The 13,959-nt window shown below is 43.8% G+C and overlaps 1 protein-coding gene and 1 long non-coding RNA gene across 6 annotated transcripts in view; one reads left to right on the top strand and one right to left on the bottom strand.

The window, feature by feature from the left end:
- Window positions 1-2,316, bottom strand: part of LOC148162054 (centriole and centriolar satellite protein OFD1-like) — a 46,179-nt gene extending 43,863 nt beyond the window's left edge. For all 4 annotated transcript variants that reach the window (XM_088020311.1, XM_088020310.1, XM_088020313.1 and 1 more), the window contains exons 1-2: window positions 2,128-2,316; window positions 1,852-1,950 (exon numbers count right to left, since the gene is read on the bottom strand). In XM_088020311.1, the coding sequence (XP_087876437.1) occupies window positions 1,852-1,950; window positions 2,128-2,136 (108 nt within the window). In that variant the 5' untranslated portion in view covers window positions 2,137-2,316. The remainder of the gene's footprint in view (window positions 1-1,851; window positions 1,951-2,127) is intronic.
- Window positions 2,317-2,628: 312 nt separating this feature from the next.
- LOC148162053 (uncharacterized) lies at window positions 2,629-11,841 on the top strand. Of its 2 annotated transcripts, XR_015767213.1 has the most exons (3): window positions 2,629-2,715; window positions 8,797-8,908; window positions 11,455-11,841. It is a non-coding gene; the product is annotated as an uncharacterized LOC148162053 (long non-coding RNA). The 2 variants fall into 2 exon arrangements; XR_015767212.1 differs by having other exon boundaries at window positions 8,797-11,841.
- Window positions 11,842-13,959: the final 2,118 nt, after the last annotated feature.

Below are 13,959 nucleotides of genomic sequence, written 5' to 3'. Positions count from 1 at the left end.
GAGTTAACTGTAAAAAAATAAGGCCTTTTTAAAACATAAAAAGTGAATACTTGTTCTCTTAAAGAACTGAGAATAATTAGCAAAAAACCACCAAGAGATTTGACCCTATTAAAAATGTACAGCAGTATTTTTAGAACCAAATTAAAACTGAACACCAAGATAAAGTATGGCTGCAAAATTGGAAAAGAAATTAAGTTTCTATTAAAAGAAATCTTATACATTAATAAAACACTGCTGGGTGGGAGGGGGAAATGGGCAAAGAACATAAACTGCCAATCCACAGAAAACATACAAATGGCCAGAAAATATGTACAACCCCATTAATAATCAAAGGAATAGTAAAGGGTTTTCCCATGTTTTAAAAAATGTCATGATAATATCAGTGGAGAGATAAGTATTATCAAATTGCTGGTGGAATACACACTATTACAATCTTGCTAGAACAAGACCCATATACTGAGAGCCTTGAAGCTTAGGCCTTGGGTGGCTCAGTCAGTTAAGCATGTGACTTCAGCCTGGGTCGGGATCTCAGGTTCCTGGGATGGAGCCCAATAGGGCTCCAAGCTCAGCGGGGAGAGTGCTTCTCCCACCCCCTCTGCCCCTCCCCCTGCTCGTGCTCTCTCTAATAAAATCTTTAAGGAATAAAAGCTCAGGCTTTTGGTTCAGTAATGTCACTTAACCCATCCCAGGCAAAAAGTGAGAGATGCAATTGAAGGAACGTGTAGACCTGGGTATAATCTGAATCTTCAACAGGGGACTGCTACATAAAATTACCCATACATTCAAAGACAAGCCCAGTGCCATTGAAAATGAGGATTTCAAGGAACTTTAAAGGACACAGGAAAATGCTGACCACATAATCTCAGATTAAAAAGGAGGGGTGTCTGGCTGGCTCAGTCAGTGGAGTGTGGGACTCCGGGTCTCCAGGTTGTGGGTTCAAGCCCTGCATTGGGTATGGAGATTAGTTTAAAAAAAAAAAAATACACTTATGTCAATTAGTGGCTGTATTAGCGATGTTTCTCCATGTTTTTCTAGATTTTTCAGATTAATCTCAAGGTTTAAGTTACCAAAACAATGGGAGAGGGAGGAAAATTTTTTAAGAAGCTCGCTTTTCCTTGTTTTTTAAGGGGGGGAGGGGCAGAGGGAGAAGGAAAGACAGAATCTTAAGTAGACCCCACCCCCAGCTGGTCAAGGGCTGAGTCCGCAACCCTGATCATGACCTGAGCTGAAACCAGTAATTGCAGGCTCAAGGGACTGAGCCACCCAGGTGCCCCCTTAATTTAACATTTTAAATATAAAATAGACTTTTGAAATGTATACAGTAATGAAAACATGTGAGCTAATCCTACTCCTTCATATAATATGTACTAATATTTGCTGCCCAAATATTTATACATTTCAATACGTTTTAAGGAAGAAATTTCGCATTCCCCAAATTATTCTATGGTAAGTAGTACACCTAATGTTTTCTATATGGTGTCAATTCCTTTCATTCCAAAAGCACGTACTATTACGAAACCACTTACTAATTCAGGACTTGCAAGCCAGATTTATAAACCAAGTCCAACTTTATTAGAATGTGTTCACTTTATAGAGCTACCCACCACTACCTTAGTATCAGTCCAATAAACCTATTATTTGAATATGCTCTTTTAAGACCAAACTCCAAACCATTTAAGTCTTCCGTATTCCATTACAAAGAGTTACACAGGAACATAAAAATGTAACTTACCAACACAATCTACGTCATACTGTTTTTTAAAAGCCAAGACCTGGGTGTATTTAAATATGGACTGCCCGTTACAGGTTAACTTGTAAAAGTTATGTAAAAGATATGGCTAAAACGGATACCTTGAGCGTGTCCAGTATACCCCGATCCTTAAACGTCTGGTATAGCTTTTTTCGCAGTTCATCTTGACTCAACACGTCAGATTTGGGGGGCATAGTGGACTGGAAGAAAAAATGGTTACGGGTTACCCGGCGGGCACATGGACCATGAATTTCTGAAAACAGACCAGTGGCCTCCAGGGAAACCCGAAGAGGCTGGGCAGGGTTAAAGAAACTATAACGAAAACAAACAAGAGGTTACGTTTCCACGGGTCCCTGAGGAGGGGCCAGTGTATCTACCTGAGCCATCGGCTGTCAGCTTCCCCTGCCGCCGACTTCGCCCAGCCGGTCCTGCCTTGGCCCGAGTTAACACCCAGCCCGAGCTACAGGCTCAGGACAAAGGGGAATCCCGGCCTTCAGAGCCCCGTCTCTGCCTGGGGGCCAGTCGGGAAGAACAAGAGAGCTGAACACTGCTTCTCAACTAGGAACTCTAGCAGACTCGCATTGCCTTTCTCAACGGTTCTGATGGGTAGGCGGGGTCGTGGTCCACACGCGACTTTCCCACGCGGCTGGAGGGCGGGGACCGGTAGTGAGGCAACACGAGAAAACGAGGTACGACCGGGAATTCGCCGGGCTGAGCGTCGATCCCGCCCTTCCCCGCCCTTCCCCGCCCTTCCCCGCCCGCCAAACCTAACCGCCCTGCTCGGGAGTACCAGGGCGCACGCGCTTGGCTGCGCAGTCCTCTGGCCGGAAGCTCCTCCCAGCTCTCGCGTGATCTCAACGGCGGATTCTCGCGAGGATTGCTCGGGGAGTTCTGACAGAGGCTGCCAAGCGCGGGTCTGCGGGGGGAAGTGACTGGCTGTTCCCACTGTCGGCCGCTCCCTGCAGGTAGGAGATGGAGTGAGTAGGGGGGCGGGAACTCCAGGGGACGTTCCGGGCCCCGCGTGACGCGGGTTTTGGCCCAGTCTCTCCAGCCGGCCCGGGGGCAGCCGGATCGGACCTGGCCAGTCCCTGTTCGGCTGATCTCATCCCAGGCCACTCGGCCAGTGCCCATCGCGTTTCATCCTGCAGACGTCGGCCAGCTCAGGACCTTTGCTTCATTTTGCCTTTCATAGGCCATTCGGGTAACTCGGGGTTTTTTTAAAGGGCCGTGCTGTTGTCATTTGGAGCTGGGTAATTCTTCGTGGGCCCTGTCCTGTGAGGGGAGGGGATTAGTCCTCTCACAGGCAGCCTGATAGTTTGTAACAAAGTGCTTGGTAACATTGTCTCGAATAAGTCTCCATGTAACCTCAAAGGAGCAGCCCTAAGCTTGTCCTCTGGGCGGCTTGGAATAAGTCTGTCTAGCCCAGAGTTAAATATTTGGGACCCACGTAGGTACTGCCCTTCGATCACAGCCATCTTTCCTGCTACAGATCTTTCTTGTCTCAGCCTTTATCAGCACCAGGTCCTGGCAGTCACTACCGCTGTTTAGAACTGGCTCACCAGCGATAACCCATTTGCCATCCCTAGTCAAATCCCTTTTCCATTAGACAGCATACATTATATTTGAAGGTAAGATCCTGCTGTATCTCACTCCCCACCCCCAGAAAGGTCTTCCCCAGTTTAAACATCCTCCGTTCCTTCAGTAGCTCTTCTTTCCAGAGCATTCCTTACACACACACAGTTCCGAGTTATTGATCCTTTTAAAATGAGATTCCCAGAAGTATGTTCCCTGGAGATGTAATTAGTTAAAAGGACATGGTCTTAATGCAGCCTAAAATTGGCATTAGCTTTTTGGATTACTGTATCAGACTACTGCCCCTAATTGAGCTTGTTGCAATAAATGTAAACTTTTGGGTCCTTGTAGATGAACTGCTCTTAACCTAGGTTTCTCTCCTATTGTACAGTTGTTTATTTGGTTTTTAAGTACGGGATTTTTTTTTTTTTTTTTTTTTTTTTGCACTCTCTTAAATTCTGTCATTTCACTTCAATTCTCTTGACCTGTAGGGGGTTTTTGAATCCTTAGTGTTGCCTTCCAGTTTATTCGCTGCCTGAGCATGTTATCCTTGAATGTGATAAATTGTCCCGCTCCTAAGCATTCAAAATGTTGAGCTGGACTAGGTTAAGGTCACGCTCAGCGGTTCCCTAAAGACCCTATGCTGTCAACTGACTTGTACAACTTTAAGTTCTTGGGGCATTGACATTCAAGTCAGGTAGGCGTGGTCCCTCACTCAACAAAACGAGTGTTTTAGTCTATTCCAAAAGTACCCAGTTACAGAAGATAAGCCTTTGTTTCTGAAAATATTAACACTTACCTATCTCAGATGGTTTGACTCTTTTGTTCCTGAGATTTCCCATGTCACTGATTAGTATACAATCACATTTGTTAATTGAAGATATAAATTTGCTAAGACTTGAAGGCCTGTATTTATTGAGATGTCTTTTTTTTTAATATACCTGTCTTGAGGTTCACAGCCCACCTAATTTTGTCACACTTCCTATTAGAAAAATCATGCTCTCTGAGAAAACTGAAGTTCAGCAGGTCTGCATCCTCTTATGTACCAGGTGACCTTTCTCCCCTTTTTCTTGGATTGTAGTCTAAGAAGGCTTTTAACTTAATTTCACACATTTCCATTCATTTTGTGCTTTTGCCCTTCTCATGCCAGCCTCACAGAGATGTGGTCTCATTTTTGTGTTCATTACTAGTTAGTGCCCTCTTTCAGTTCAAGGTAGTCCAGAGCTCCTCTATCACCCGTTGATTTCTTTAGTGGTCGCTCGCCTTCTCTCTCAAGCAGCTCTAATCACCTAGCCATCAGGGACAGCAGCTGTTTTCATCCCAGGTGAGAGTCCTGGCTCCCCTCCCTTCAGTCAACAATTCCAGTCTCTTCTTGTGGAGTTTCTTCATAAGCACCTAAACTCCACCTTCTCACAAAGGTGCTGTTAATTGTTTGCTCACAGACTTCATCAGTCAGGCCTCAGAGACCGTGAGGGCCTCAGCACTAGAACCTTCAGAAGGTTCTTTTCTGTGTTGAGGCTAATCCCAGCATGCCTCTCATTCCTGTGTTCCAGCTGCACCCGACCCTGTCCCAGCTATTGCCCCCCGCCCCCCCCCCCCCCCCCCGCAGTTCCATTCCCCAAGCGTGGAGCACTTATTCTGTACTGGGCCTTAGGAGGCATGCTGGGAAAGAAAAACGATTACCCGCAGGCAGCGTCCCCCTTCCCCTCCTTCCGGCCTTCTACAGTGCTCTGAAACTTGTCCCGTGCTAAGTGCACTCCCCTTGTCCTCAGTCTGCCTCCAGAACGCACCTACCTTCTGTGAGCACTCTGAGTGTTTCCTTTTTTCTCACTCCTGCAGCTTTTTCAGCTCTGACGTGTGTGTTGTCTGCTGCTCTAACAAAGTTGAGGGGCTTAAACAACACAAACGTATTACCTTACACGTCTGTGGCATAGACACTGTCACGGGTCTCACTGGGCCGGAATCCAGGTACCAGGAGGGCTGTGTTCCCTTCTGGAGGTTGTCAGGAAGAATCAGTTTCTTTGTACTTTCCAGCTTCTAGAGGCCGCTCGGCTTCTGGTCCTTTCTTCCCTTTCCAACACTGGCCGTGCGGCATCTCCGTGACGCCCCCACCCCCTTCTGTCGCACTTCCTTCTGACCTTTAGCGCCTCTCTCTTCCACTTTTAAAGACCTTTGTAATTATATTGGGCCCACCTGGCTAGTCCAGGCTCCTCTCCCTGTCGTAAGGTCAGCTGGTGAGAAACCTCAGTTCCATCTGCAGCTTTAATTCCCCTCAGCCAGGAAATTAACATTCACAGGTTTTCAAGATCAGGACGTGGACAGGGCGGGGCGTGCAATTCTGGCTACCACCACATGTTCAAAATTGACGTGTTCATTTCATCCCTCTTTTTCCCCTTATTTCCTTTCTTGGTGAATAGACTCATCTTGATATTCTGCTTGATCACCTCAGTCAGGCATTTGGAAGCATCCTTGATTCTTCCCTCTTTCTCAGCTCCCCAGTTTAATCCATTGCCAAGTTCCGTGTAGCCATCTCCTCCACACCTGGAGACCTAGTCTTCTTAGGAGATGCTTGAAGGACCCCTATTTTAGGTAATGGGGAAATTGAGCAGACACACACACGCTCAAGGTCACACAAACACCACGGTTGCTTCATTTGCATCACAGACCGGAGTACTAAGTAACACTGGCTTTGTGGATACAGGGAAGGTAGAAGAGGTTGCAGGACTTAAAAAGTTTCAAATCATTGTTACAGAGCCAATACAGTAGCCACTGTCCAATACAGTACTCTCCAATACAGTAGCCACTAAGCACATCTGACTATTTAAATTTAACGAAAATAAAGTTAAAAATTCAGTTCTGCGGGCACAATAGCCACCAGTGGCTACTACATTGGACAGTGCAGATATAGAACGTTTCCCTCCTCACAGAATGTTGAGTGTATCAGACAGCACAGAATTTTTTTTTTTTAAAGATTTTATTTATTTGACAGGGAGAGACACAGTGAGAGCGGGAACACAAACAGGGGCAGTGGGGGAGGGAGAAGCAGGCTTCCCGCGAAGCAGGGAGCCCGATATGGGCCTCGATCCCAGGACTCTGGGATCATGACCTGAGCCGAAGGCAGATGCTTAATGCCCCCCCCCTTTTTTGAAAGATTTTATTTATTCATTTGACAGAGACACAGCGAGAGAGGAAACACAAGCAGGGGCGTGGGAGAGGGAGAAGCAGGCTTCCCGCTGAGCAGGGAGCCCGATGCAGGGCTCGATCCCAGCACCCTGGGATCATGACCCGAGCGGAAGGCAGACGCTTAACCGACTGAGCCACCCAGGTGCCCCCAGACAGCACAGAATTCTAAAGTGTGTCTCATCTTTGCCTACCACCTTGGCATAATAAACCTCAAATATTAAATGATTGTAGACATTCCCTTCCTGAGACCATGTGGTTGTATTCTCCCAAGATTTCCATTTCTTCCACTTCACCTTCCAGTTTTGCCTGTAGAATCGAATAGTAGAATTACTCCTTCAGCTGCTGTGAAATCAAATTACTGGCAGTTCAAGTTCTGTCCAGCTGTAGCGTCTATGACCTAACCTTTATGTGGTGTTTCCTTGGTTCCCTTTCTGTTTATCCTCACCCTGTACTGACACTATGCAGGCACCGGAACGAGGGTTATCTTCCTTAGATGGGTATTGTTTTCTGCTGCTTCTTAAATGTTTTGTGCTGAAGAAGTTAAACCCTTCCCTTGGCAAACTCCAGCTACAAACTCCTATTCCAATTAATGACGTCATTGTCGACTTTGTTCAAATTTAAAGTTCCCATCCCTCTGCCCCTTGAAAATTTCTTTCAATCTTGAGAATTGTTGCTAATTCTCCTTGTTTTGCAGAGCTTTCATAACATTCCTGCCTGCCTTGTTATCCAGTTTTACTATTTGGGCCTTTTCCCCCATCTTTCCCCTAAGACTTTCCTGTAAAGGATCAGATGGTCTCTGTCGCAGCTGCTCAACTCTGTCATTTTGGTGTCGGGCAAAGGCAGCCTTCAGCAACAATACAAGGATGGACAAGGCCAGATCTGGCCTGCAGGCTGCAGTGTGCCAACACCTGCCCCGAAGAACATTTTAAATTCTATTTACCTCATCATGCCAGAAGAACGTCCTATTTGCCTTTTTTCCAGTCATGGGCCTCCCAGTTCCAGAGTTCAAAATGCCAGCAGTGCCTTGATTTCCTTAACAACGAAGGTTGTATTCATTAGGAAACAATTTCGGATTTTCTGATGTTCAGTGTGATTCAGCAGAAGTCCCAGTGAGGCTTGATGAGCCCTGGGCTCTGACACACCTCACTACACCTTCCCTGAGATGGTATAGTCTCAGTGAACCAGGAGGCTGCCCCATGTGGAGGCCTTAAGAGTCAGCACATCTCCGTGTGCGTATGCTCCTCCGTGTTGTTCGAGAGAACGTGTGCTGAGCACCTCCTCTGAGCCAGGTACTGTGCCTGGTGCTTCCCATGCATTAGGTTGTATAATCCTCAAGGTCCCCATAAGGGATCTGTGATGGCTACCTCGATTTCACCGAGGAGGAAACTGACATTGGGAGTTTAAGGACGGTGCCTGTGATCAGGTTACTAGTAAGTGGCGGGGCTAGACCTGAGCCTAGCTTTGTCTGATTCCAAAGACCCTGTGCTAAAAGTACATACATACATACATAAATCCTTCCACCCATCTGTGCTAAAAGCCACAGAACCCCTGATCCCCTGCCCCAAGCCCTCCCACCCCAACACTTTCATTTCCTTAGCAAACCTATGAACACCAGTTCTAAGACTTCTTAACGCCTCAAATGTCTTTCTTTTTGGATTATGATTTCTTCCATCTTTTCTAGAATACAAAATTGTGTCTTCCTTATTTTTTAAGATTTTACTGTTTTAAGTAATCTCTATATCCAACATGGGGCTTGAACTCACAATCCCAACATCAAGAGTCACACACGCCACCGACTGAGCCAGCCAGGAGCCCCATGTCTTCCTTATGAATGTTGTTTGAGGAGGCATGTCATAGGCTCTTGCGTTTGCAGAGACTGAGATTTATAGCATACATTGTTCCGGTAGGAAGAAGACAAAATCAGCACCTTTATTAATTTTTCCCAGTGTTAGTGCTAATAATGCTAACTGGCCCAGTCCAAGTTTGGCCCAGCTTACTCTGAATGTTCCAAATTTTCAGGTCATGAGAATGTTGTTTTAATGATTTTGTATTAGAGGTCTTCCAGTTTCCCTATGAAAATAAAGTACTGGATTCCACAGGACATATCACAGACATAATCTGTATAGTCCCAAAGCCGTTTGTCTATGGCAGTGTACTGGAAAACATGACAAGCTTAATGGTCTCCTTCTGCAATGTCAGGTTTAAGTAAAAAAATGAATTCTAGACTTCTTGTTAACCATTTCTCATTTTCAGTATGGTGTGCTAAAAATATGTTATTTTCATTTAATTAGGAGCTATATATTGAAGACAATGTCTGGAAGCTTCTACTTTGTAATTGTGGGCCACCATGATAATCCAGTTTTTGAAATGGAATTTTTGCCAGCTGGGAAAGCAGAATCCAAAGTGCGTATGGAACCTTAAAAAATTCTGTAAGAATTGTTATGCTGTTGTAATGATAATGGTGTGGCATGATTTTACAGCTGGAAGAGATCTGGACAGATGAGGTAACTGGAATCCACTGCAATTAAACGAGGCTTGCTCTGCAGTCCCACAGGTTGATAGAAGCCAGCCAGGGAACATCCTCTGAGTTGTTGACTCATCCTTTGATTCAGCTCACACTTGGCACATACTAGCAGGATGCTCTGGGTCTCTTCTCTGATACGTAGTTCACTGTGTCACCCATTCTGAAAAGCTGCTCCCTGAGCACATAGAAACATAGTCTACCTGTTGTGGGACCGGAAGAACAGTTGTTACTGGCTGGAGATGCCATGAGAGCCCATTCTGTCCAAGGGAATTACATTTTTCATCAGGCCATACATAGTAGGGCCATTTACACCTGGGAGGGTTAAAAGAGACCCTTGCTTCCGTGTCCCACTGCCCCTGAGACTGTAGCAGTTTTCAGTGACCTTCTGCACCACCTACCAGCTGGGCGTTGCCCTCATGCTGTTCTCCCCAGTGACACCACCCAACTTCCTTGTTGCCAGTAATGGTTCCAGAAAAACAAGCTTGGTTCAAGAACATACCACTCAGAGTAAACATATAGTCTTGAGATGAGAATACCTGGGGCCCTTCCATCTTTCTGTACTGGTTCATGTTGCTAATAAAAAGTTATGCTGTGTTTCTCCTAACTCCAAAATAAGCTTTAATGTCCCTTAAGAATTGATTTTTGAAATTAATTGTAGCGCATAATGTCCAGTGTGTGATGCTTTTCAACTATTTAAATCTTGCCACGAAAATAAGATAGAAATGTGGTTAAGGTATTATCTATCAGGTGGTGGTTACTACATTATTTTCCCACATTCCTATGAGCCCGCTGCTCATTAAAACTTTGTACCGAGCCATCTCTGTAGCAGTGGTTGCTTTGTGGTACAGGGCTACTTACATAGTTCCTGTGGACTTGTGGTAGGCAAAGCTGTGCACATAAAAACACTTTGTGGCGTGACTTGACCTTAGTTCTTTCTGCTGCTACCACTCACCTTAAAGCATTTCTACATTTTTCTTCTAATCTCATGATTGATCATCCATGTGAAGTGATGGAAAACACTGCTGTAAGCCAGACACAAAACACATCGATTTCTCTAGGGATTAAATTAGCTTCGTCATGATGATGTGAGTGGAGTAAACATGCTTGAGCTGTGCAAGGCCACTGGCAGCCTTCCTCCAGCCCTGTCACAGGAATAGCCTCCGCAGCAAGGAGGTCATATTAAGTTGCCTTTCCCAGGGCTGTCATAACAGAGCACCACAAACCAGGTGGCTTAGAGTAAAAGCAGCGCATTGTCTCACCGGCCTGGAGGCCAGAAGTCCAAGAACATGTCAGCAGGGCCAGGCCCCCTGTGAAGGTGCTAGGGGAAAATCTGTTCCAGGTCTCTCTCCTAGCTTCTGGTAGTTCCCTGGCTTGTGGCAGCAGAACTCCAGTCTTCATGTGGCATTTTCGCCATGTGTGTGTCTGTCTCTAAATTCCCCTCTTTTATACATACACCAGTGATACTGGATTAGGGGCCATCCTCCTCTAGCGTGCTAACGACAGCTGCAACGACCCTCTTTCCAAAGAAGGCCACATTTGGAGGTCCTGGGCAGGGTCGGGGGTGGTTAGGACCTCAACACCAAGAATTCAGTTGAACCTGTAACAGAAGTGTTCTTTGAAAAGTTTATTTTGAAATAAAGAATTCTACAGGAGGAAGACTGTTCCAGGTTATGAATTCCCTCTGCACGTTATGGTGGGACAGTCCCACCTCCGGTTAAGCCCACGAAACAGACACTCAGCTCTGACAGGACTGTCTCCTGCTGCTGAGACAGGTGACTACTCACAGCTGGGGCTGAGTATGGCCTGCCACTCCCAGGTCCCCCTGTCACGTAAACTCCATTCACCTGAAAGAGGCCTACGCCAGGCCAGAGTGAGTGCCAGAAGAGTGCCACCTTCTCAGCTGTCTCCACTGCTCACCAAGTGTCACTGTGCCCCACGGCCTTCCCTGCCCTTTTCCCCTGCTGACCCTGAGACCCATGCCAACGTCACTTCTGTGTCGCTCTCCAGCCTACCTGAAGTGCTGTCCATTAGCCATAACCACTTACGTATTTTTTCATGTCCTCCTCTAAAAAGATATGAGTGTCTTTAAAGCAGAATCTTTTTCTACCTACTGTTCTTTCTTCACACGCTTAAATGGTTGGTAAATTCCTTCTTGCAAAATTAAATAATCTATATAGTTTCTTGAACACATTTCACTTAATTGGTTGCTTCTATTTGTTGAGTTTTAGATAGCAAATTGAAAAGAATATGATGTGAAAACACTTAAGATCTTTCCTAAGTCCCATCACAGTAATAAATGAAGTAAAAGCAGAAGATGCCCCCGCAACCCCCAAGAAGACTACATACAGAATTTCCAGAATGAAATGTTGGTGTTCTTGATGCTGTCCGGAAATGTTAATCTGGTGCTACTCACATTGTCATCTAGGATGATCATCGTCGTCTGAACCAGTTCATAGCTCATGCCGCTCTTGACCTCGTAGATGAGAACATGTGGCTGTCCAACAACATGTACTTGAAAACTGTGGACAAGTTCAATGAGTGGTTTGTTTCAGCATTTGTTACTGCAGGTCATATCCTTATCTTTTAAATAAAGATCTCTAACTAAAAGTTGGGGTAACAGACTAGAACAACATGGGACATACATGCCAGACTGAGTCTGTGGACTTCAATGTGTCAGGTAAAAACTGCCATTTACGAGGCTACTTTTATTTTTTTTTAGGGGAAGAATTTTTGTTTATCTTGCTTAACAGATAATTTTGTTTAACAGATACTTTTAGAACCAAGTCTCAAATAAAACTAAGTTTAATCTGAACCATTAGATTGATTTTACTTTATTTTGTAGTAACTCTCTAACTTTAGAATGATTATGTCATCTTTAAGATAAAAGTTACCTAACTTCAAACCCAGTTTATGTATGCAGCTTTTCCATCACAAAATATAATGCATGTGACTCATTTGAAGGATATCGTATCACCTACTTTTCATTTTTGATTTCTATTAAGATTATACCTTAATTCTTTCACATATGAGATTTATTATGCTTCATGACATAAGCCTGGGTGGCTCAGTTGGTTAAGCGACTGCCTTCGGCTCAGGTCATGATCCTGGAGTCCCGGGATCGAGTCCCACATCGGGCTCCCTGCTCAGCAGGGAGTCTGCTTCTCCCTCTGACCCTCTTCCCTCTCGTGCTATCTCTCATTCTCTCTCTCTCAAATAAATAAAATCTTAAAAAAAAATAAGGCAAGAAGATGGAATAAAGAACTTCTTTACTGATGTCTATGATTTATACATAAAGGTATGGTATGTTCCATAACTTTTTAAATCTGACTGTAAAAAGGGATTCCGACTTTGACAGGAAATTGGCCTGTTGCAGTAACTCCCTTGTACTGCAGTTTTCATCTTAGACCAGGCCCTCCCCAGTCAGACCGATCCCTGGAAACTCCCTCATCAGGCAAGTCTTCACTGCCAGGCTCATATGTATTTAGGACAGAACTCATGGTAGTTGTTTTTAAACTGGTTTCAGTTTCCCCCTTTTGGCGCACATATCGTTGATTTTATTAGGGAACCCTAAAAAGAGAAGGAAGCAGGCTACATAAGGGAAATTGCTGCATAATTTTAATCTAAAATATGCTCCATCTACTTTACCAGCTACAGTGCAATGATTATAGATCATAAATTGTCAGGAAGTTTACCAAATGGTCCCTCAAGGAGAATGGTGCCACTCACATTTCTTGATATTTAGAAAAAATAAACTAGACATAGGATGTCTGTGGTTAAACTGCAGTGCTAACAGTATGTTCTTAATTAATTTTAAATGTTCTGTATTTAGACAAGATTTTTTGTCCATATCAGCACGGTTCATATTCCTAGTCAGAATTAGCAAATAAAAATGTTATGTCTTTTTAAGATAGACAACATCAAGTAAATTAAGGTTTAAAAACTGGTTAACTCCTTTTTCTTATTAGTGATTCAGTCTGACAGTTTTCTCACATATGTTATGATACACTCATTATACTATTTAAGAACGTGATCACTCAGCCTGTGTTAAAGGACAGTATTAAAAACCTGATTGTCAAAAAAATTACGTAAGGGTCATTTAATATAGCAGCAACGGGGTATAACTTTCTTTTAACTACAAGCATATGGTGGATTTTCAGTTTTAGCCAAAGGGCCTTACAGATAAGTCCATCATTTATAATTAATGTGAGTAGATTAGTATTTCACATAAAGGGTGAATCCTGAAAGTTCATTTAGCTTACATAAGCAACACTTATCATACCACCATTAGTTTTGCCACAGGTAGTTCTCAAAACTAAAACACTAAGACAAAAATCTCAAGGGGTCATTACTATTTAACAGTGGAACATTTTTGTTGAAACTTAAAAATGGTCTTCAGACTTTTTTAGATGTCTTTGATGATTTTAGAACTTTAAAATAATTTCCTTCTAGAGATCTATGATTTGTCAGTCTTTGTACTTTGACAAGCTTACTAATACCTTCTTCTTTCCTAGTTTGCAATGAATCCATTTTATGAACCCAATTCTCCTATTCGATCAAGTGCATTTGACAGAAAAGTTCAGTTTCTTGGGAAGAGACACCTTTTAAGTTGAATGTGGAAAAATTTGGAAATAAACAATGTCACTACAATGGGGTATTCTCAGGAATGTGTATGTTGTAAGTAACTTGACTAAACAGCCTGGAAAAGTTTTACTTGTAGTCTAAATTCATCTAAACCTAGTGAAATTCCTTACTATTTCAAAACAGTATATTGAGTTTCTAATGATTATCAACAGATCAATATTTGCTTGTGAACAGTGTTATTTATAAACTCTCTATAACCTTGGAAATATCTTTCTTCTAAAAATTAAGAATGAGCTTTTGACTTTACTCATTCAGATAGCTTCATCTTGGGGTGCCTGGATGGCTCAGT

The sequence above is a fragment of the Eumetopias jubatus genome, unplaced genomic scaffold, assembly GCF_037043125.1.
Source record: "Eumetopias jubatus isolate StellerSeaLion01/CBP00866 unplaced genomic scaffold, mEumJub1_p1.0 scaffold_23, whole genome shotgun sequence".
In the NCBI taxonomy this organism is placed as follows: Eukaryota; Metazoa; Chordata; class Mammalia; order Carnivora; family Otariidae; genus Eumetopias; species Eumetopias jubatus.
This window is presented reverse-complemented; position numbering and strand designations above follow the sequence as displayed.